This window comes from Pholcus phalangioides, unplaced genomic scaffold (genome assembly GCF_987345545.1).
Source record: "Pholcus phalangioides strain wild (caught in Gottingen) unplaced genomic scaffold, Ppha-v1.0 ptg000004l_1, whole genome shotgun sequence".
Classification (NCBI taxonomy): domain Eukaryota; kingdom Metazoa; phylum Arthropoda; class Arachnida; order Araneae; family Pholcidae; genus Pholcus; species Pholcus phalangioides.
This window is the reverse complement of record NW_028301597.1, coordinates 46315059-46336171: the sequence shown is the minus strand read 5'-3', so window position 1 is coordinate 46336171 and position 21113 is coordinate 46315059. Positions and strand designations below refer to the sequence as shown.

Sequence of the window (21113 nt, the reverse complement as noted above, 5' to 3'; positions counted from 1 at the left end):
ACGACTCGAGGTTTATAATGACGAGCGATCTTCGAAACGGGCAGCGCGAATGTTTGGAAGAATTCATTGAAATGTATAGGAATAAGAAATGCTTGTGGCAGGTGAAAACTAAAGATTGCCATAACAAAATTAAGAAAGATGATAGTTATGAGAGATTGGTGTGGAAAATGAGAGAAATTGATCCTCTAGCGAACAGAGACAGTGTTGTTAAAAAAATAAACAGTTTGCGAAGCAATTTCCGAAAGGAATTGAAAAAAAAAAAGCTTTTGGTGCAAATCTCAATTCCTGTAATAATTTAACGTGCGAATATTGTTGCCTTTTTTTTAAAACCAATCTTTTTACCACGTTACCCGTTTTTTCCTTTTTTTTTGAGTTAATAACTTTCAGTGCCATAACCAATCCAACTACACCCAAAGCACACATCATCTGTGGAAATCATACTAGAAGATTCCGAACTTTATAGACTATGAAAAAATCCGAACTGATCAAAAGACCGCGAAGACAGAGATCGAAGAATGAAAATATCCCCACAGATTGCCTAGAACCGGTTCCAGAAGCTTCGCCTGCACAGGTATAACTGAATGGTGTGGATGCATCGAACCGTTCAGTTATGCCTGCGCAGTTATGCCTGTACAGGCATAACTGTGCAGGCATAACTGAACGTGTGTAGGGCCCTTTAGATAACTAAAGTATAAGATAATAAAAAGTCTTTGTTGGACATAAACCGCAAAAACCACAGCCGGCGTGAAGGAAATCCCGTACTTTTTCGGAACAAACACACGCCGGCTGTGGTTTTTGCGGTTTTATGTCAAACAAAGACTTTTCACGGAAGAACGATCCATGGCATTTCCTCCGTAGTATCTTCCATTTCATCCGAACTACCCTGTGCAATTATGCATTTTTGCCATCTTTCATACAAAGGTGAAAATGGGAATATTTCTCTCTCTATCTCTCAAGCCTCCTTTTTCACATCCTCCAGTGTCTTTGTTGTTGCTCACTGCACTTCTACGGAACTTGTGAATTGTTGCCCCCTGAACTTTTTGTGAACCTTTGACGAGGTAGATTCGACATAGGATTGTATTTTTTGTAAATTTTTTTATAAAGTGCTTTTCGTTTTCTCGACATTACGAACTGCGGATTTGACAGCGAGTAAAGCAAAGCACCCCAAAGCACCGAAAGAAAGAAAATTCTGCAGGAAATGATCGAAAGAACTTATGTGTGTGTGTGTGTCTCTTATCAGCAGACCTGTACCCACCAAATACTTACAATAGACTTTCTTACCCTTAGATTACGCTAAAAACCTTTGGGAGAAAAAAGTCTCAATTGACATATAGCGGCCGTCAAGACAAATTGAAACAATAACAACAACAATTGAAACCCGTTTCTTAACCAGCTCACTGGCAATTTTCGTATGTGTTAACAATCACCCTAAAGTTTACGGCTTTTGCAGTGAGAATATGCGAGAAGAACTGCTGCAGCAACGTGTTTTCGCTGTATAAAAATATTGTGCGCATTCGAGGTGTTTCGCTGAATAAAACAATTGCGCCATTCGTTGACGTTTTTTTTCAAAAGATTCGGAGTTCGAGTCGAAGTAAAAACCCCCTCGAATAGTTGAGATTTTACGTCGAATACATGAATTATTTTGAGTTAAAAATGTATAGGAATCAATTGCGACCAAAGCCACTCGTTGTCCCCTTGTTAAAGTCGTATAATTACGCGATTTTGTAAATGAGATTCCACTGCCCATTGATCAAGAATATAAATATTTTTTCAATAGTATTTTCAAAGTATACAGACCTTGCATACACCCTCGTCTCCAGCACGTTATCAACAGTAAATGAGTAATCTTCCCGCTTTTCCACAAGGTTTCTTCTTGTAACTCGGAGAAGTAAGTTGCGTAAAATGCGTGTCTTTCGATGGAGAGCAGCAACTATCCTTGGAAGCATTCGATTCGTCGATGGACGTTTTCAAATATTCCTCACATACGATTTTCAACTCTTGCACTTGGAATTTGTCTGCAGCTTTTGAAAGAGTTGTAGCAGATTCGAAATTAAGTTCGGGGATTTCCGAATCGTAAATGAAATCCACCATCGTCTTGATACTGTAAGCATCGAATTCGTCGCAATCAATCGTGAACTCATCGTGAACGTCTTTGATCAGTTTCCTGTCCTCACGTGGCTCGAACATCTTAGCGAAATAAGGTGACCATAACACCAAACATGGCCCCCGCTCTGTCCCTTGCGGGATATAAGCGGATTACCTTGCGGCTGGGCCATGCTGGAAGAACTCTCCTGACATCCGGGCCATGCGGACATCCCCCGACTCGCAAGCCACCGGGTCCGTCCCGCCGGGACCCCACTCCATCCCAAGCAGCCACACTCCGGGAAGCTCCCGGAAACCTCCGATGGTCAAGAAGGAGTACAGGTGGACCGCCCGCCAGATCTCCGACCCAGCAAAAACATTCCGAGGCACTCGGCTCCCCCAGTCCACGAGGGAACACCCCCGTCCGCCACTCATCGCTCAAAGGAGCAACAGAACTGAACCAAACGTCCGTCCCCCTCCGGCAGCCCGCGCCCGTTCATGCCAACACCGCACTCCGTCCCCACCAATCCATCCGCAGATGGACCCTTGGGATCTCGGTTGCCAATAATCACTCGCTTCAGCTTCTTTGCCACCTGAAAGAAAACATGCATACATGGCACATGGAAGCACTGAACAGAAATGACAGCAAGTGCTTAACATCAAGTGGAAATTGTCAGGAAAGAACATGACAAACATCGCAGTTCTGTTAAATGAGCGGGACAGAAGAGAAAAAATATATACAGTGATATGGTGAAAAATATTCCCATGAAACATCACAGTCCATCCGATGAATATTCAGGATTACAGAGAAGTGGGAATTCGAGAGACTAGACACAAAATAGTCTCACAAAACATCACAGTCCAAAATGCATTCCAGAACAAAACCAGCGTTGTGGTAATTCATGGTTCACTACAGTAGATCGTAGAGCTTACAAATATATATATGGATACATGTGAGTAAATGCATATAGAAGAATATATATAGAAGAATATAGAAGAATACATAGAAAAGATTACAAGAAAAGATTACAAGAAAAGATACATAGATACATACAAACATACATAGAAAAGATACATGAATATGTGAAAAAGTATAAGAAAGGCAACGGAAATCTGAAGAACATCATTGTTCTAATTTCACTAAGAGTTGACAATGGTAATTCATGTGAAACCTCGTTGTTCGATGAAAGAATGAAAAGTTTATGGTTCGTAATCGGAGTCTGAGCAAGAATCACCTACATCATGACCCTCTACAATACCAGTCACTGGTCTAGGATGGATGAAAGAGTCTTGATTATTTTCAAGTTGATTGATGAGCATTTTAATTTGATCGTGGACACCAGAGGTATTGAGCACTGAAGTCATCCACGATTGAACATCATTTGCCTGGACCCGGATGTGTAGATTCGCGGTCAAAGGGCAAGTGGTCGCGTAATGGTACGATGTGCCCTCCTCCCCGCATTTGCACTTTTCTGTTCTCTTGTGGAACCTGGCAAGGTAGGCGGGAAATGGACCGTGTTCGGAAAAGAAGAGGATCATTTCCCTAGTCCATTTCCTAAGCTTGCAGTTAACGGTGGGGAGCAGAGCGAAAATTTTGCGACCAGTCTTTCTCTCGTTAGACCATCGATGCTGCCATTTGGTCATCATTTCTTCATGAAGAATGTTGGTTGCCCATGACACGGGGAGAAATATCGTGAAATCTGGTGAAGCTCTGGTCGTCGCTGATTTGGCCAGTTGATCGGCCCGTTCATTACCATATGTGCCCTCATGGGCTTTCACCCAAGCAATTTTAATATGTGGATTGTCACATAGAACTTCACGGATTTGTCGGGCCGTACGATGTTGAGATAATGGGTCTTTGATGGCAAATATGGATGACAGAGAGTCAGTGTATATACTCACTGGTTTTTTACATTCTAGAGCCTTTTGGACGGCCATATGAATTGCAAAAAGCTCCGATTGGAACACAGTATTTGAGTCATTTAATTTACATGACCATTTGTAGATTTCCATACCTCCTTTAAGTATGATGAAGGCTGCAGCCACGCCGTTTTCTGATTTTGAACCGTCCGTGAAGATGTTAAGGTCGGTATTCTCCTGCCCTATTTTTGCAGGTGCAGTGGAGATCTGTTCTTCTTGTGGATAATCCGCTGGGTGATGAGTCCAACCTGTTGTCTTGGTCTGGAGCTGGGAAGAACTGATGTTGGTGCCATCCTGAAGCTCGATATTTTGTTTGTTTCTGAGTAGTAGACCCTTTTTAGCTTCAAAACCAATGACCAAGCGCAGTGGGGGTAAGCCGGCTAGAACCTGTAATGCATTTGTGGGTGAGGTGGAGTATGCTTTCAGAATATATAATAGGCAACCTCTCTGGATGGAATCAAGTCTTCTACCTTGCTCCTCCGTAAGTTTACCTCCCCATGCAGTGGCACCATATGCTATTATCCGCTGTGCGACAGTTAAATATAATATTCTGCGCATTCTAACACTGATGCCCCAGTTCTTGCCAGTGGAGCACCAGAATCGAGGGAGAAGTGCATTGATCCTTAATGAGATTTCCGATATGTGTTCGTACCAATTACATTTGTCATCAAAAACGACTCCAAGAATCTTGATGTTTGAACTTCTCTTGATGAATTGTTCGCCAAGTCTAATGGACGGAGGTCGTTTCGGGGAGATCCACATGAATCTAGTAAGGTGACCGGCAGGACAAAATGTCCATGTGACAAAATATTTTGTCACCTCCAACTCGAATCACGAAATCACTGGAAACACCCCTCGGCAGCGACGACTGGAATTCGAATTTGTAACGCCCGAACAAGGCCTGGCACCTTCGTAATTCGTCACCGTATTTCTTGCTCAAAATCATCCGCGGATAAACCGTTCCAGATATTAGCAGAGGGTCAGACTCGACGACTCGAACGGGCTAAGGAAATATGATGTACGGTGACTGGGTAGTTTCTCCGTAACCAAATCCATCATATTTCATACAAGGCGGCCAATCCACAGAGAATAGGTGCGTGCCACCAGTTGAAAAATTCAAACCACTTTTATTCCGCACCGACAAGGTGAAAGCGGCAAAAACGGGTAGAGGGTCTTTACTGAAAAAATCATAACACAAGGCAACGCCTACATTGCACGAATCAGTGCCCACTTTAGTTGGCTTCAATCGCAAGTGCCAGTAGCCCTCGGGTGAACCACTCAAAATAAGCGTTTGAGGAGCTTTTGGGAGATTCTTCGTTACGGGTTCGAGGTCATACTTCCATTCGAAGTCCAACTCACGATCCAATATGGCGATCATATCACCGACTTTGAGTATCTTTTGCCATATCTTGTTCATCTTCTCAGCAATCGAGAAATGCTCTTTCCTCTAGTAAAATCCTCTGTATAGTAATGCTTCAACTAAACGACAGCTTTCTGAAAGAGAAGGTGTGTATTTTGAAGTATACCGTGAAAGCGTTATCTCCCTTATCGATAGACCCATTGTTAAATATAAGCTGGTATTAACTAATCAATGTCGATAAAAGATATGATATGTTCTAATAAGAAATGTTTGAAACAATAAGAAAATGTTTGTTTGCAGCAACTATGTGTGTGTGAGTGCGTTTTTTTGATTTTCATACATGTTCACACACTTTTACCACATGCCGTCGAAATTCGATGAAAGAACGACAAAAGAACTTGTATTCTTGTACAAGAACGCAAGTTGTCTCCAAGTAGGACAGATGCAATTCTAACCACTGCTCAGCCGAGGCCTTCCTAAAAGAAATACCAACATCACGAAGACTCCGGCCTAGCTTACTCCACGATGACATGAAATAGACAATCCAAAAAACAGCTCTAGAGGAAGAAAACCGCAACATTCATTTTGAGAATACTATTTGCTCACCATCAGCTAAAGCCGTATACTAAAGTGGGGAGGGAGGGCAGTGCTATATTAATGCATGGGCCTACATTGCAGAAGGTGGGTCGTGAAAACGAGATCTGGTCAAAATTTTTGACAATCAGTATGTAAATTTTGTATCAGGTATTTCTGGCTAGGTACGGCGCCCCAGAAAAATCTCTGATGTTGTTAAGACACCCTTGAGGGAGGGGAGCGTAACCTCTGCCATAGAATATACAGAAAACAGTGGTATATATAAAGTTCTTAAGGAGTTTTTGTCATAAGAGTGGCGCCGCCTGTGGTAAACATCAGAAAAAGTGACATTATCAAGACAAGAGTGCGTGCGCGGACATCGTCCTTTCTCATTTTCCGAATCTGGTAACCCTAGATAAACAGGACCTCCCCCCCCCCCCCCTTCCGCTAATAGCTGGAGCTCTGTCAGCGAGTTTTCCGTAGGATTCATAAATTGAAGTTGAGATTTCTTGATTAAGACTCTGAAATCCGAATTACCGCAAACTGATAAGACCGGAATTACATTTTTCCAATGATTCCTAACCTATAGCCACTGGATAAATCCAAGATGACTCGTCATTCGCCATTAACCACTTACGATCACGGACGTAATATTGCGACCAAACGCCAGTGGAATAACAAGCTATCTGCGTTCTCTTTCCTCTCTCTCTCTCCACCATCGCGAAGCCTTATAGTAACCCTATCAACGAATGTTACTTTTCTCTTTCCGTACTCCTGTTAATAATTTTTTTCTCCATACATATAATGTATTTTTCCTACTATATGCATGTAAGAGCGAAAGGGGGAACACGTAAGGTGAGGGTGAAAAGAGACTAAAAATTTCTCTTATCCACCTTAGTCTATATATTACACTTAGGAATACGTGATTTCGTACCGAGAAACCTCGATAATTTAAGCTTTACACTTAGACGTCGCTAATTCTTCCGAGTGCTCCATAGCTATAATTTTTTGACACCTTAAAGGAATACGAAATTGAATACTCTGAAGTAAAGAGCCTACTATCAGACCACGCGCGTTATATATACAGGGTGTTCTGTTAATGGACCGAGAAACTCGGGCGGTTGTTAGTAGGCATCAAGAGGAACAAAAATTGGAATGGAACATGGTGTCTCGCAAACCACGTTGAGAGGGTGAAAATCGCGAAAAACGCATGCAGGTTTCGACGTCACGCTGGAACGACAAAAAGTACAATAATAACTACAAAATGACTTATTTGATTAAGTATTGCAAGAGTTGTTGGAAGTGGCGGCCACTGACGTCATTGCACAGTCTACAACGACGTTAAAGCGATTCCTGGACGCGCTCGAAGATACCAGGAGTGCTTTTGATGTCTGCCGCAGCGACGACAATCCGCGCTATGAGATCCTAAGGTGTGTCCACAGGCGTCAAAACCAGTGATTCCCAACGGGGGCGTTAACGCCCCCTGGGGGGTAGATGGAATGTTCCAGGGGGGGCGGTAGAAGCTACGGGTATAACATAAGTTCCTATGAGTTGGATTGCGTTGGGGGGCGATGGGAGAAAAAAATTTCTGAAGAAGGGGTGGTGGGACAAAAAAGGTTGGGAAACTAAACTAACTGCTACACGTGCTTACTACCACTACTAAACCAAACATGCACTTTGTCCATATTCCTCTGCGGAACTTTCAATCAATTGGTACATGTTGGAATGTGTGTGTACTTATAGTGAACCTTCCGTGAAGTTTGTTTCTGTGTAATGCTTGTTATGTGCAGTGCTGCCATCTGCAATCAATTTTTTTAAACTATGTGTTTTTTCTGAACTCTCATAGTGATTGAAGTGTAACGAATGAGTAATTATACCGTTGTAGGGCTGTTGCTCTCTGCGGCGAGACTTTTTAACGGGGGGATCGGCTCGCATTCGCGACTTGAAGTTAGAACCAACAGAAAACCAACTTTAGCCGACAACAACTGCGGCGACGGTGGGGTTCGAACCCGGATCCTTGCGATGCGAGTCCGCCACTATGACCACTCGACCACCACAGCATTCACCAGGTGCTTACTACCGCAATAGCGCTAATTTACGTCGTCCGCAGCGCGTGTCCTATCCTAGCGCATGCCTTTCGCGACGCTGCTTACGTCAGATATGGTGAGTGAACCCACGAACGCATTCAGCGATCAACTGACATCCACCTTTCTTCTCCTCTGGACTCGGAGCCCGCATGCGTTTTTTACCCTCTGGCTTGCGACACCATGTTCCACTGCAATTTTTGTACCTCTTGATGCCTTCTAACGACCCTCTGAGATTGTCGGTAAATTAACAGAACACCCTGTATATATAACTGCGTGATTTAACTTATTAAAATCTTTTTTCGGGACAACATTTTGCACTACCAATGCTGAGAGCACAAAGTGTATCTCGTGTGTGATGTATTCATTGAAGAAAGAGTTCAAAGAATTGAATTTTTTTCTCGGCCAAAAGACATTTGTAAACTACCAAAAAGAAGAAAATATCACGCAACTGTCAGCAAAACTCTACCCGATGCTTTCTAGTAAGCAGGTAGAATTCGTGAGATTCAAAGATGCCATTCATCTGACCGAATATATGAAACACATTGTTGCTCTTCTCAATGAATATGAAGATGATAACTCGAGCATTTCATTTGACGTCCGTTTCCAAGTTCTGTAGGAAGATTATGGAACTAATCGACGACCTGGAAGGATCAAACTATTCATTTGCGCACGTTTCGTGGAGTAATTCTGTAGAATTGAAATTAGTTTGAGCGCCAATTTCAAGAGCATTTTTGCGAAAGAAGCAAAAAAATTTTGATAGTGGTGAAAGGAAATCAGAAGGGTGGAATCGATGAACAGCATCTTAGAATGACTAAGACGCAGCAGCAGCAGGGAAGAGTTTAAATAAACTGTGTGTTTGTGAGAGATTGTACGTATAAATCAATAGAAATGGATTACCTTTTGGGTTTGATAATACGATTAAATACTCGACGTTTGGGTTTACCCAAAATTCGTTCGTTTTGAATTTTGGGTAAACCCAAACGTCGAGTATTTAATCGTATTATATAAATCAATGTTTACATTTTATATTTAAACTTAAAATAAATAAATTTTATCATCTTCTTAAACCAAAATTTATTATTAAAAAGCTTCTCCAAAATACCCTTTTTTTATTTGAATATTGTTTGTGTGTGTGACGAATGCAAAATATTGTATTTGAAAGTTTTTGATATGATTTTTTTTTTGCGAATAAATGCGAAAAATTTCTAATTTTTAAAAAAATTTTTTTGCCGAAATTTATGCATCTCTAATTATACTTTATCTTATCTATTACGCTTTTCTTTTTAATTATTTTTCCTCCCTTCTTCCTTTTTATAACGTGCAGTTAGAGCAGAAGGGTTAGGTTAGCAGAAGGCTACCAGATTTATCGGCAATTCATCAACTAGAGATAATCCAAATGCATTGCCGAAAGCTTTTACGTCAATGGTTAACCCCCCCCCCCCCCAGGCTTACAAGTTTTTGGCAACAGATTCGGGTGATCTCTAGGCGATAAATCTGGTAACCTTTTCTTAACCTAACCACACATTAGAAAAAAAAAGAGAAAAGGAAAGGATATACATAGTAGATAAGATATGTATACTGTAGATTTCTCTTTTCACCCTCACCCTACGTGAGTTCTCTTCCTCTCTTATATAGTAGAAAGGTGCAGAATATATGGGAAGAAAACATCACTGACAAGAGTATAGAAAAAATTGGGAAAACAACAATTTCGGTTCATGGGGTTGCAATAAAGCTTCACGATGACGAGGAGAGAAGAGAGGAAACGCAGACAAATGGCTTGGATTTATTTCATGGCATTTGGATGAAATATTTCGTCCGTGGTTGTGAATGGAGTAATGCTCAGTGTGACGTCAATATTCTCTCTAGACCAAATAGCTGTCTCCTAATGCCACTTTTTTCCAACGATTGGACGTCACTTTGACCAGAAAACTATATTTTCCACCCTCGACGAACTAGCATGGAAATTTTCAAGGCACCTTATTGTAGCTCATACAGGCTGTCTGACGACTTTCTGGTTCCTTTTTTTATGGGGAGGGCCATAAACCCCTTCATGATCACTGGCGAAATATTACGTCCAAACACCCGTGGAATAAATTCAATTAAGTTCTGTCTCTTCTTTCCGCTAGCTTCACCATCACGAAGCTTTATAGTAACCCTATCTCTGCGGAAGTTGCTCTTTCTTTCCCTCCTTTCTTTCTATACTCCTTTTATTGTCTCTCTTCAACATATAATGTAAGAGAACACGTAAAGGGTGAAAAGCGGGGTCGAGGAAAAACTCTTCTATCTATTATAATTTTTCCTTTTATATGTTTTCATTCTCACCACTTTTTCCTCTTTTTGATGTGCAGTTAGGTTAGCACAAGGCTACCAGATTTATCACCGATTCGTCAAATAGAGATAATCCAAATTTCTTGCCAAAACCTTGTACGTGAAGTGGTTACGAGGATGTAAGAAGAGAAGACGATATTGTGTACGTGTATGTGTAGGATGTGAGTCCATGTGTGGGAGTGAAGGTGGCTACACTAGGAATTGCAAGGTCGGCAAGCACGTATGTTCAATCTTTTTCTACAAGCGTAGGTAGGAGAATGTGGAGCAATATATTTCCTAGGGTACAAGAGGCTTGAAGAACTAATGAGTTTTGATTATACATGCTTACGCAAAGCCGCACTTGCGCAAACTGAACGTGCGCACGACGCAGGCTGCATATACACTACAAAGACTTGTACTAGTCTTTACCCTTCGTTGAGTCGACAAAGATCTCCCCAATAAAAAGTCCCGCCACAGAGAGCAACAGGCCTACAATGGTAAAATCTTCAACCCCAATACACTTCACCCATAGTTAGAAAAATTGATGGCAGGTGGCAGCATTATACATAAACAGACTTAACGTTAGGTTCATAACACGTACACGCACATTCCGGTATGGACCAATTCGTAAGAGATTCCGTAGAGAAATGTGTAAGATATGAATGTAAGGTATAAAGTGGTAGTGAGAAGGTATTATTTGTTGAATTTTTTTTCCCGATAGACAAGTAGCAACCAGAGAGAACTCATCGCCTCTCTCACCTGAGCTTGGCATATTCCAAGTACAAACTTGTTTTTGCGCGAGCATACTTGCACCGCACGATATCGGAAAGTGTAAATTACGCATGTACAAAGAGATTGGATATGGATGCTTGGTGGTACTACCTCTATTAAAATCTACATGCACCTGTCGTTCTCTAAGAATTTCTAATGAATTGGTGCAGGCCTGATGGTGTCGTGTGTGTGTGTGCGTGACACCTTAACGTATTTGTAGTATCAGAGCAAGACGTGTTTCGTGCTGTAAAAATGCTGCCATCTGTTTTTCTTGTTGGAAGTGCTACGCATTTGACTACTACTACTACACCACACATGCACCTCGTTTATGTTTCTCTGCGGAACCTCTAACGGATTGATAAATGACGTGAAGTTAGTTTCTGTGTAATGCTTGTTATGTGTAGTGCTGCCATCTGCCACCAGTTTTTCTAACTATGAGTGAAGTGTAATGACTGAATAATTTATCGTTGTAGGCCTGTTGCTCTCTGTGGCGAGACTTTTTAATGGGGAGATCGGCTCGCTTTTGCGCCTCGAAGTTGGGATCCACAGGAAATCAACTTCTGCTGATCACCACTGCGGTGACGCATTTGACTACTGCTACTTTTCCGTACATGCTCCTCGCTACGGAATTTCTAACAATTTCATGCATGTCGGAATGTGTGTGTTATTGAGTGTATGCATGTGTGGCTCTAACGCATTCATGTGGCCATAATTGTGATTGTTTATGTTCTTGCTGGTTGCTGCCATCTGTCTTCCATATTATGAAGTAAAGATGGTAAATTTTCATTTTACGTCACTGTCGTGTTGCAGGTACGCCCTCTCTGTGGAGAAGCTTTTTTTGGATGGGAGACGGGCTATATATCGCCCCCGGTGGGCGAAGGAATGGTCCGGGGGTGGTGATAGAAGCTATATGGGTATAGCATAGGATTATGTGGGTTCACTTGAGTTGGGAGCGATGGGAGAAATCATTTCTGAAGAAGGGAGCGATGGAACAAAACGTTTGGGAAACTATGAGCTAACAGTAACGCTTCAAAGTTAGAGAAACGCAGAAAACCAACTTCAGCCGTCTACCACTGCGCTGTCAATGGGGGTTCAAACATGGATGCTCACGATGAGACGCCAGCTCGATGGCCAAACGACCGGCACATTGTTCTCCGCGAAGAGACATTTTTAAATGGATGACCGGATCGCTTTCGTGCTTGACGACTTCAGCACACCATCACTGTGCCGCCTGCGGCAATGGAACCCGAGAGTATTCGTAACGTTAGTTCATCACAAAGCACAAGTGTGAATCCTGAGTGGCTGTATGAGTGAGTGGCCGTACGAGTGACCAAGGAAGTGACCGCACTCACTTGGTATCTCATACGCCCACATAGTGTCATTTACACATACGGTAACAGACCCATTCACTTGTTCACTCACACGGTCACACACTTCTTCAATCGGTCAATCATGCGATTATTCATGAAATCACTTGGTCACTCACCCACTCACTTGATCATTCATATGGTCGCACACTTAGCAATTCACGCTGCCATTCACCCGCCCACTTGGTCAGGCTTGCCGTCACGCACCCACTTAGTCACTCATACAGTCACTTACTTGGCCTCAATCACCCACTCACACGGTCAGGAGAGCGAAACGCCGGGGAGGGAATTTCCGTGAACCAACGCACAGTGGCGCTGATAATGATAATTCTCAAGTACCGTCAAAATTAAAAATTATCAGGTAGGAGGAAGGGGGGGGGGTATAAATCACTGCTGATGTTATCGCAAGGTCGGAACTAGGGAGAGGGGGCAAGGGGAGGCAACTGCCCTGGGCGGGAAAATTGAAGGGGGATTTTTGGCAGTTTTAGGTTGGAACAAAGAATATCGTTACAGAATTATCGAATTTTAAAATTGTGGAGCGGCAAAAAATCCTAGCTACGGCCCTGTGTTGTCGTTACTAAAGAGAGACACGAAAAAAACACACAAGATGAAAGAAACATATTATGATACAATTTTATGAATAATAACAATTGCATAACAATATCAATTAGATAATTTAATTAACAACCATGATTATAAATTTATATAAAAAACAATACGCATAAAAATTGTTCAATTTTTAATCATTCAATTACAATATTTTGAAATGGATTTAAAACAAATAAATATCACGTAAATTGAATACCATCAAGTGTCGACAAAGAAAAAAGGAGTAAAATCGTAGTTCTGCGTAAAATGGCCACTTTTATAAAAGTTTATAATTTTATGACACAGTGTACTATATATATATATACATATATATATGCATTGGCGTACGCAAAGGGGGGTTGGGGTTCTAACCCGCCCTCAAGCAGAGATTATAGTGGTATTTTGCAGGAAAAAACGTAATCCTCTCCCCCCCCCCCCTGAGAAGAAAAAAAAATTTAAACACATCTCCCCTTGAGAAAATTCTGAGTACGCCTATGTTATACTGTATATATGTGCTACTGCCAAAGCCAGAAATTGGCCAATTTCGTTATATGTTGACCAGGCCAGTTCACGAAATGACTGGTAATCACTGGCCAAAACCCAATAACAAAAGACATGATTCCGGAACATCGTGAAGTTGGCGTATTTTTTCACGATAATTATTTCCAAGTTAGTTATGGCAACCCATCAAACCGCAGTCACTATGCAGTAATCATTTGTTTTCTCTAAAATTTTAGCATTTGTATAATTATTTATATAGTTTTTCTCTTAAATTTCACTTTTTTCCCCGCATCGCATGTATCACACGTTGGCGATTAAAAGAAAATTGATTTGGCCTCCTACGGGTCCGTTTCACATCAACATATCATTGTCAACTTTGGTCAGGGATCTCCGGTCAGATTCCGAATCATTTCTGCGATTCATACTTTGGCCAATTCACTCTTGGCCGATTCACGAAGTGCCTGGCCCCGTCTCGAATTGGCTTTAGCAGTGACACATACATGTGTCGATATAATTTATGAGTACCAAACAATTCCTTAAATTTTGGTACCACACAAACCTGCATCATTACTATCTAAATCCACTGTGAAAAAGAACAAAACATTTCATTCATACGTAGAATTTTTTTTTTTTTTTTTTGTAATCGCGTTTCGAATATTACGTGAATTGTGCTCAAAATTTGACACAAAAATTACTTTTTTCATAGAAAATTACAAAGTTCAAAATTTATTATTCTTTTTACCATTTTTTGCCTTCTATTACGCGAAAACAAGATGTACCATTCGAACTTCAAAGAAAATTTACCGAGATATGAGTGATTGAAACTCTTAATGTTATTTTTATTCGGGATCATACACAAATTTCACATTTCCATAAAAAAAAAGTGCATTATAACTTATTTGTTTATTTACTTACATTATTTGTGAATGATGACAGGGTGCATTTACATCACAAAGAGGAGGGGGGGGGGGGTAAGGCCCACACACACAAAAATAAACAGGTAAAATAAAAAAGCAAGTAAAATAAAATAAATAAAAATAAAATAAAAAATATTCTACAATTAAAAGATGTGTATGTAAAACTACGTAAAGAATACAATGATAAGTTTAAAACCACAACGACATAACAGTAGCAGTGCTGTTTCAACGCATGGGGCCCACCCGGGGCCTCACAAAAGTGCGATCTGGTTGAAATTTTCTATAATTCGCCAGGTAGGGCCTCAGAAAAATCCCTTGGCCCGGGGGGGCCCATGATGCTCTTGAGACGGCCCTGAAAAAAAAAATAAATATAATAAAAAAAATATGCACGAGAATCTCGCGCGATAGAAATGAAACTTGACTAGATTCACCTCAATTAATTTTAATCATTTAAAACTAAATTTAGGAATTTTAAATTTGATTGAATGACATAATAATCCCATGTGTGTGACAGATTTGTTCACTAAACATTTGTGGCGATACTCGTGGGTGGCTCTGATTCAGAGGGGATACGGGGCTTGTTATCGGGACCGAAGTGTCAGGAGTGGAAAAAGTCCTCTTTGCATTTGGTAGAGCAGCGTTTCTTAACTTTTTTTTGTATCCAATGACCAGTGAAATATCTGAGATGATTTCGACGGACCTCTAACTTACAACATGAGCGGGTGTGACCATGTGTCCGGTATTTTACGGGACGTACCCGTATTTTTGTCCGTTCCGATTTCTTACAATTGTTCCGTTCATTTTCAACGAAGCTTACTCGAATTTGTAATCTTTATTTAAAATGGTGAATGAAGATAGCTTTCATAACTTATCAATTATACCATATAATAATAATTATGACTATATCTGAATGATCATCTCAAACGCACTCATAATCAACGTTTTTTCCGTGAACTACATTTCAAGTTACCGTGTATTCCAGTAGTCCTTCATTTTCCACTCATGAAAGTAGTTTCGTGAGTAAAAATATACTTTTTTTATTCTAAAATTATTTCATAATTTCCAGCCATTTCAGCAACAGTCGGTGATTTTGCAGATTTGTGGCAGTGTTTAACCCTAGAATACTAACTAAAAACAAAAGCTGATAAAACTTATGGATTGTGGGCTTCGTCAAAATCTCACCGGGCAAATCAGTTCCATGTGCGGGATGTGCGAATTTCGACAGAGTGTAATTCTGATAATAAATTCACGGGCTAAATGTTCAGTTGACTTGCTGTTGTGGATGGGAAGTTCGTTGGGTTAACATCTGGAAGCCTGTCGCAAGCAGCCCGAATGTTGAAGCACGAGTTGAAACCATGGATGTTCGTATAAAATTTTACATCATTTGCATACATGGAAACTTGTATGGAACTTAGTGCAGGTGGGAGGTCGTGAACGAAAACCAAAAAGAGCACAGGCCAGAGAATATGGAGTAACTTTCACAGGTCTCATCGACACATTGACATAGTTAAGTTTTTAAAAAAATACCGATCTCTTCACTTTGTCTTATGTCTTTTCGAATTCAATGTAGATTATGCCAGTAGGTACATTATTTTATCAGTAAATACATTTTGAAAATCACTTCATATTTTCTAGAACTGAATTTCTAACCAAGAACTATATTCGTTAGCTATATTTGGTGATTTCTCTGAGAGGCGGTAATGGTTTTTGGAGAGAACCGGGGTGATATCTCGTATTTATGACCCCCAACATACCGTTTATTCTATCAAAGCAATCCTTGACAGACCTGAATCTACATGGAAGCTGGTGGAAATGCTCAGATTCCTGAAAAATCACCCAGAAAAAGCCAAACTGGATGAAGATAACAGCCCAGATGAGGAGACGACACCAGCAAACAGGGGCCAACTCAGGCGATCTGCAGACTGGTCAACAGACTAGTCGAATATTCAGAACAAGATTTCACCGACGAAGATGATGTGGAGAACCCGTAAGAGTCAAAGTTCACAGCACTTCACGGAATACCTCTCTCGGCAACGGCTGCAGAGGACCAATTTCATATATCTGTAGTATTTTATTTTTTTTCATGATGTGGCACATGTCTTTTGGCAAACTGCGGCTCTGACTGTTGCGCCCGCATGTGCTCCTCGGGTGGGGAGGGGGGTGGACCGTTCAGGGGTGCGGGGGATGGCAGGGAGGGTGGGAATGGGTGTCGGCGGTCGGGTGGCTTCGTGCGTGGTGCGTCGGTTGGGGCCCTTGTCGCGAGGCGTTCCGTGTTTTTCTTGATGGGGTTGGTGTCCCCGTCCTGTGGCGTGTTCTCTCTCGTGTCCGCGATGGAGGTTTGTGGGGGTGGTCGGGGGTCTCCCTTCGCGGGGCGTGTTGGGGCGCTGTGTACCGCGCCGGCGGGGCCTTGTCGCGGGTGTCGGGGCTGGGGGGGGGGTTGCGCCCCGCGGTGCTGTCCTGGCTTTGTCGAGCGGTGATGTGCCCTGGGATTGGGGGTTTGGTTGTGCTGCTTGGGGGGATTGGCGGGATGTTGGGATAACCGGGTGTGCTTTCCCGGCCGGCTTGCTGGTTTGGGTTTTTTTCCGGCACGCCCACGATCTCGCGATCAATGAGCTTATATCGCAAAAGCGACAGAGCCTGGGCGTGCTCGGTTCTATACTGTACTGTACTGGTCAACCCTAATCATGATGAAATAGCAGCTTGTTACACAGCATTTGATGACAGCTGTGCGATTACATTTTTCGTCAAAAGAAAGTCTCGGGAACGGTACGACAATATGAAAATCAGAGTTCTATAAAATGTAGGGTGAGCGAATAACAGCTCATTCGTGAATTTTGCTGGTACTAGCACCTACATAACGTTTTAATTGTGAAGTTGACATTTGATGGATAAAGCGCTATTGGTGAGGTTTTTTTTTTTTTGCCATGAATCACCTGGTGAAGCTTTAAGAACGTTTCGAGCGCAGAAGAGACCAAAAGAAAGGTTCAAGTCCAAAGTTCTGTAATTTGCTTTCGTGCAGCGTCCTCTGTCGACAAAAATTTAAGCTAAGGTCTTTTGTAAAGTAACACCCTTCGTGAAAATAACCTTTTCGCAAACCGCATTTAAGTGTACCAATTCCTCCAATCTTTATGAATTTTTAAAACATTTACGAATCTTTTGGACACTCCGTACATAAACCATTTAAAGTCTACAAAACACCGAATAGCATCGCAGACATTTTCTTCCCCTTCTTTCAAAAGTAATATTTGAGTAAATTATCCAATAGCAATGTATCACAATTGTAGACGGTAAATTAGAGCTCGACGAATTCAGGATAAACTTGGGCTCCAGAGAAAACTTTCTGGAGCCTAACATTTTTTGCCAATAGCTATGGCCACATAGTGCTTGGGATTTGATAAGCTAGAAGTATAAAAAGATTACGTTATTTCTCATTCGGTCATTTCAAACCAGATTCCTCCCAGACACCTGGGGGGGGGGGAAGTGTATTGCAAAGTCAAGAGGATTTTCAGAATCGATGCATTAATACAGTAAAACCCCTCTTGACGGTCACTTTCTAATAAAAATTTCCGGATACACCCATCCTTCGGGAACCCTTCGATATCTCTCTCAGATGGGAAGCGGTGTGTGTCTGGTCTTCAAAGGTCACTCCCAGAAGCAGTCATGCCTGTTTTACGGCCAAATAAAAATATCCCGGCAAAAAGCGTATTTAAATTAATGTATTCCGAACCTCCATTCAATGCCCCTCAGATACGGTCACGGAAACCATTTTCATCATTCGTTCCATTGGAATAAAACCCCTGTACGTACAGACACGCATAATTGCAATTTTGGTTCGCATTATGCTCACTAGATGGCAGCATATGTCTAAATATTTTATCAACTTTTTTATATTTGGCTACTTTTGAATGAAATTTTGGCTCGAAGTTTGTTAATGTTTGGCAACTGTGATGTCCATTTGAATCTGAAATCATATACTTCTAATTGTGCTCCTATATTTTAGATTATTCCCCCACTGTTTAATATGGCCAGATTAGATATAATTGTCGCTCTCTATCACTAAGAGAAAAAAATCGATGTCTCAAATTCAGTTAGGAGCGTAAAATTGGAGTTCGTGCTCTTGCAAATGAAATTGATTAGTATAGTTGCATTTTCGTGTAAACACATTGAAAACACAATGACGGAAAGACATTAGATATAGTCTTTCGGCGTAAAATACATATTGAAGAAGTTGAAATACTCCGCAAAGAACACCGCACTACGACCGATCAGTTTCTCCAAAAGATGTTAATTCAGTATGTGTAAACGTTGTATGGTATTAAACTATTTCTTAATTTTAATTTCGTATCAATGCAAAAATTATGTATTTTCATGACTTTAAACGCGTCTCATAATTTCAAAATTTCATTCATATTAAATAAAGAACCGTATCACGGTTACTATTGATTGTATATATTACAATTAATACAGGAGCCCTCCCCCGATATGCTCACCCACCCTTGACGGATATTTGTTTTTTGTCCCGTGAGTGTCCGCAAAAGAGGGGTTTTACTGTACAATGAAATATTATTTAGGTCTCAGTCGCACACGCACTATTTACTTTTGGAAATTATGCAACATTCAGCAATGAAATTTTTTGGGGATGGTACACAGAAATTGAATACCTACATCTTCAGTGTCTCCATCGTGTTAAATGTACATGAAAGATTCGCTCTTTTTCCCCTCAATTTTCATTTTAACGACTTGAGAAGTAAGTTGCGTAAAAATCGTGTCTTCCGATGGAGAGCGGCAACTATCCTTGGAAGCATTCGATTCCCAGATGGCAATTTTCAAATATTTCTCACATGCAATTTTCAACTCTTGCACCTGGAACTTATCTGCAGCTTTTGAGAGAGCCGTAGCAGATTTGAAATTAAGTTCCGGGATTTCCGAATCGTAAATGAAATCCACCATCGTCTTGATACTGTAAGCATCGAATTCATCGCAATCAATCGCGAACTCATCGTGAAAGTCCTTGATCAATATCCTGTCCTCACGTGTCTCGAACATCTTAGCGAAATAAGGTGACCGACAGGACAAAATGTCCATGTGACAAAATATTTCGACCTCTCCAACTCGAATCACGAAATCGCTGAAAACACGTCTCGGTAGTGACGACTGGAATCCGAATTTGTAACGGCCGTTAAGGACTTGGCATTTGCGTAACTTGACAATGTATTCCTGGCTGAAAACGGTTCGTGGGTAAACCGTTACTGAGATTCTCAGCGGATCCGATTTGACGACTCGAACAGTCTCGGGAAACATTATGTATGGTGACTGGGTAGTTTCCCCGTATTCTTCGAATTCAAGGTTACTACCAAGCGGCCAATCCACCGAAAATAAATGCGTGCCACCAGTTGAAAAATTAAACCCACTTTTATTCCGCACCGACAAGGTGAAAGCGGCAAAAATGGGTTTAGGATCTTCAGTGCGGTAAGTAAAACTCAACGCAATGGCTACATTGAGCGAATCGATGTCCGCTTTAGTTGGATTCAATTTCAAGTGCCAGTCACCCTGGATAGAACTCGAGATGGGTATTTCAGGCATATGTTCGAGATTCTTCGGTGCGCCTTCAAGATCGAACTCCCATTCGAAATCGAACTCACGATCTAATTGGGCGATCACATCACCGACGCTGAATTTCTTTTTCCACATCTTGTCCGACATCGCGAGAAAAATGTTTCTTTAAGTAAAATCGTCTGGATAAGATAGTCTGTAAAAATTCGCTTCAACAAAATAATAGTTTTCTGTAGGAGAGGACGTCTACTTTGAAGCAAAACGTCATAGTGATATCCTTATCGATAGACTCATTGTTGAAGATAAGCTCGCAGTAACCAAGCAATATCGATAAAGAATGAAAATCATGAATGTCGTAATTGCGATGTGGCACGAGTGAATGTTTGGGAAATTTACCTAAAGTCTGATAAGATATGTATTGTTTGCAACTACTGTTCCTACAAGTAATGCCCAGGGTCGGTTCACTCCTATATCCTGGAACCGGGGTTTTTCCCCAGATATAAACAAGAACCACCTTCTCCCCTCCCCAGCTCAAAGCCGAAGCTTTGTGAATCTTACCCATGTAAGGACCAAGAATAGAACGTTTTTTGTGGTACGCAAAATTGAAGTTGAAATTTCATCATTAGTACGTAGGATTCTGGAACCACTGTGTCGCTTGCAGACGTGGAACCCGATTCCTCGCGACGTGAGTCCACCCATAATGCCCAGCTCTACACGAACGCAGTGGCTGGTAATGGTAATTCTTAGGAGAGAAGTCCGAGTGAATTTTTATTCTCATTAAACTGTCAAGTTCAACCTGAATTAAAAATTATCCTCAACAGGGGTATAAACCGCTGCTGATATCATTGCCACTAATAAAGTCCTATGAAAAAGAAATACAAGACGAAAGAAATATATTGCCATACGATTTTCTGAATAATAACATTGCAATATCAAACAAATACAAAATTATAAATCACAACAAGCAAAACGCCCAACAGGCATGGGCGGAGATACGGGGGACATTACCCCTCCAGCGTCAAAGGTGGAGTCACTGATCTAATGTATATATATTATCACAAAAATGAGAAACTTTGCGTGGTTTTAA

At 41.2% G+C, this 21113-nt stretch overlaps 1 protein-coding gene across 3 annotated transcripts in view; it reads right to left on the bottom strand.

The window, feature by feature from the left end:
- LOC149087707 (uncharacterized) overlaps positions 1–21113 on the bottom strand; it is a 38469-nt gene that overhangs the window by 7518 nt on the left and 9838 nt on the right. Inside the window, exons 1-2 of one of the 3 annotated variants that reach the window (XM_089231595.1) lie at positions 19139–20369; positions 13143–14825 (exon numbers count right to left, since the gene is read on the bottom strand). The exons of 1 other annotated variant lie outside the window; for it this stretch is intronic. In XM_089231595.1, the coding sequence (XP_089087721.1) occupies positions 19160–20176 (1017 nt within the window). In that variant the 5' untranslated portion in view covers positions 20177–20369 and the 3' untranslated portion in view covers positions 13143–14825; positions 19139–19159. Of the gene's footprint in view, positions 1–13093; positions 14826–19138; positions 20370–21113 lie in introns of those variants that run through there. One more of the 3 variants, XM_089231594.1, reaches the window with a different exon arrangement.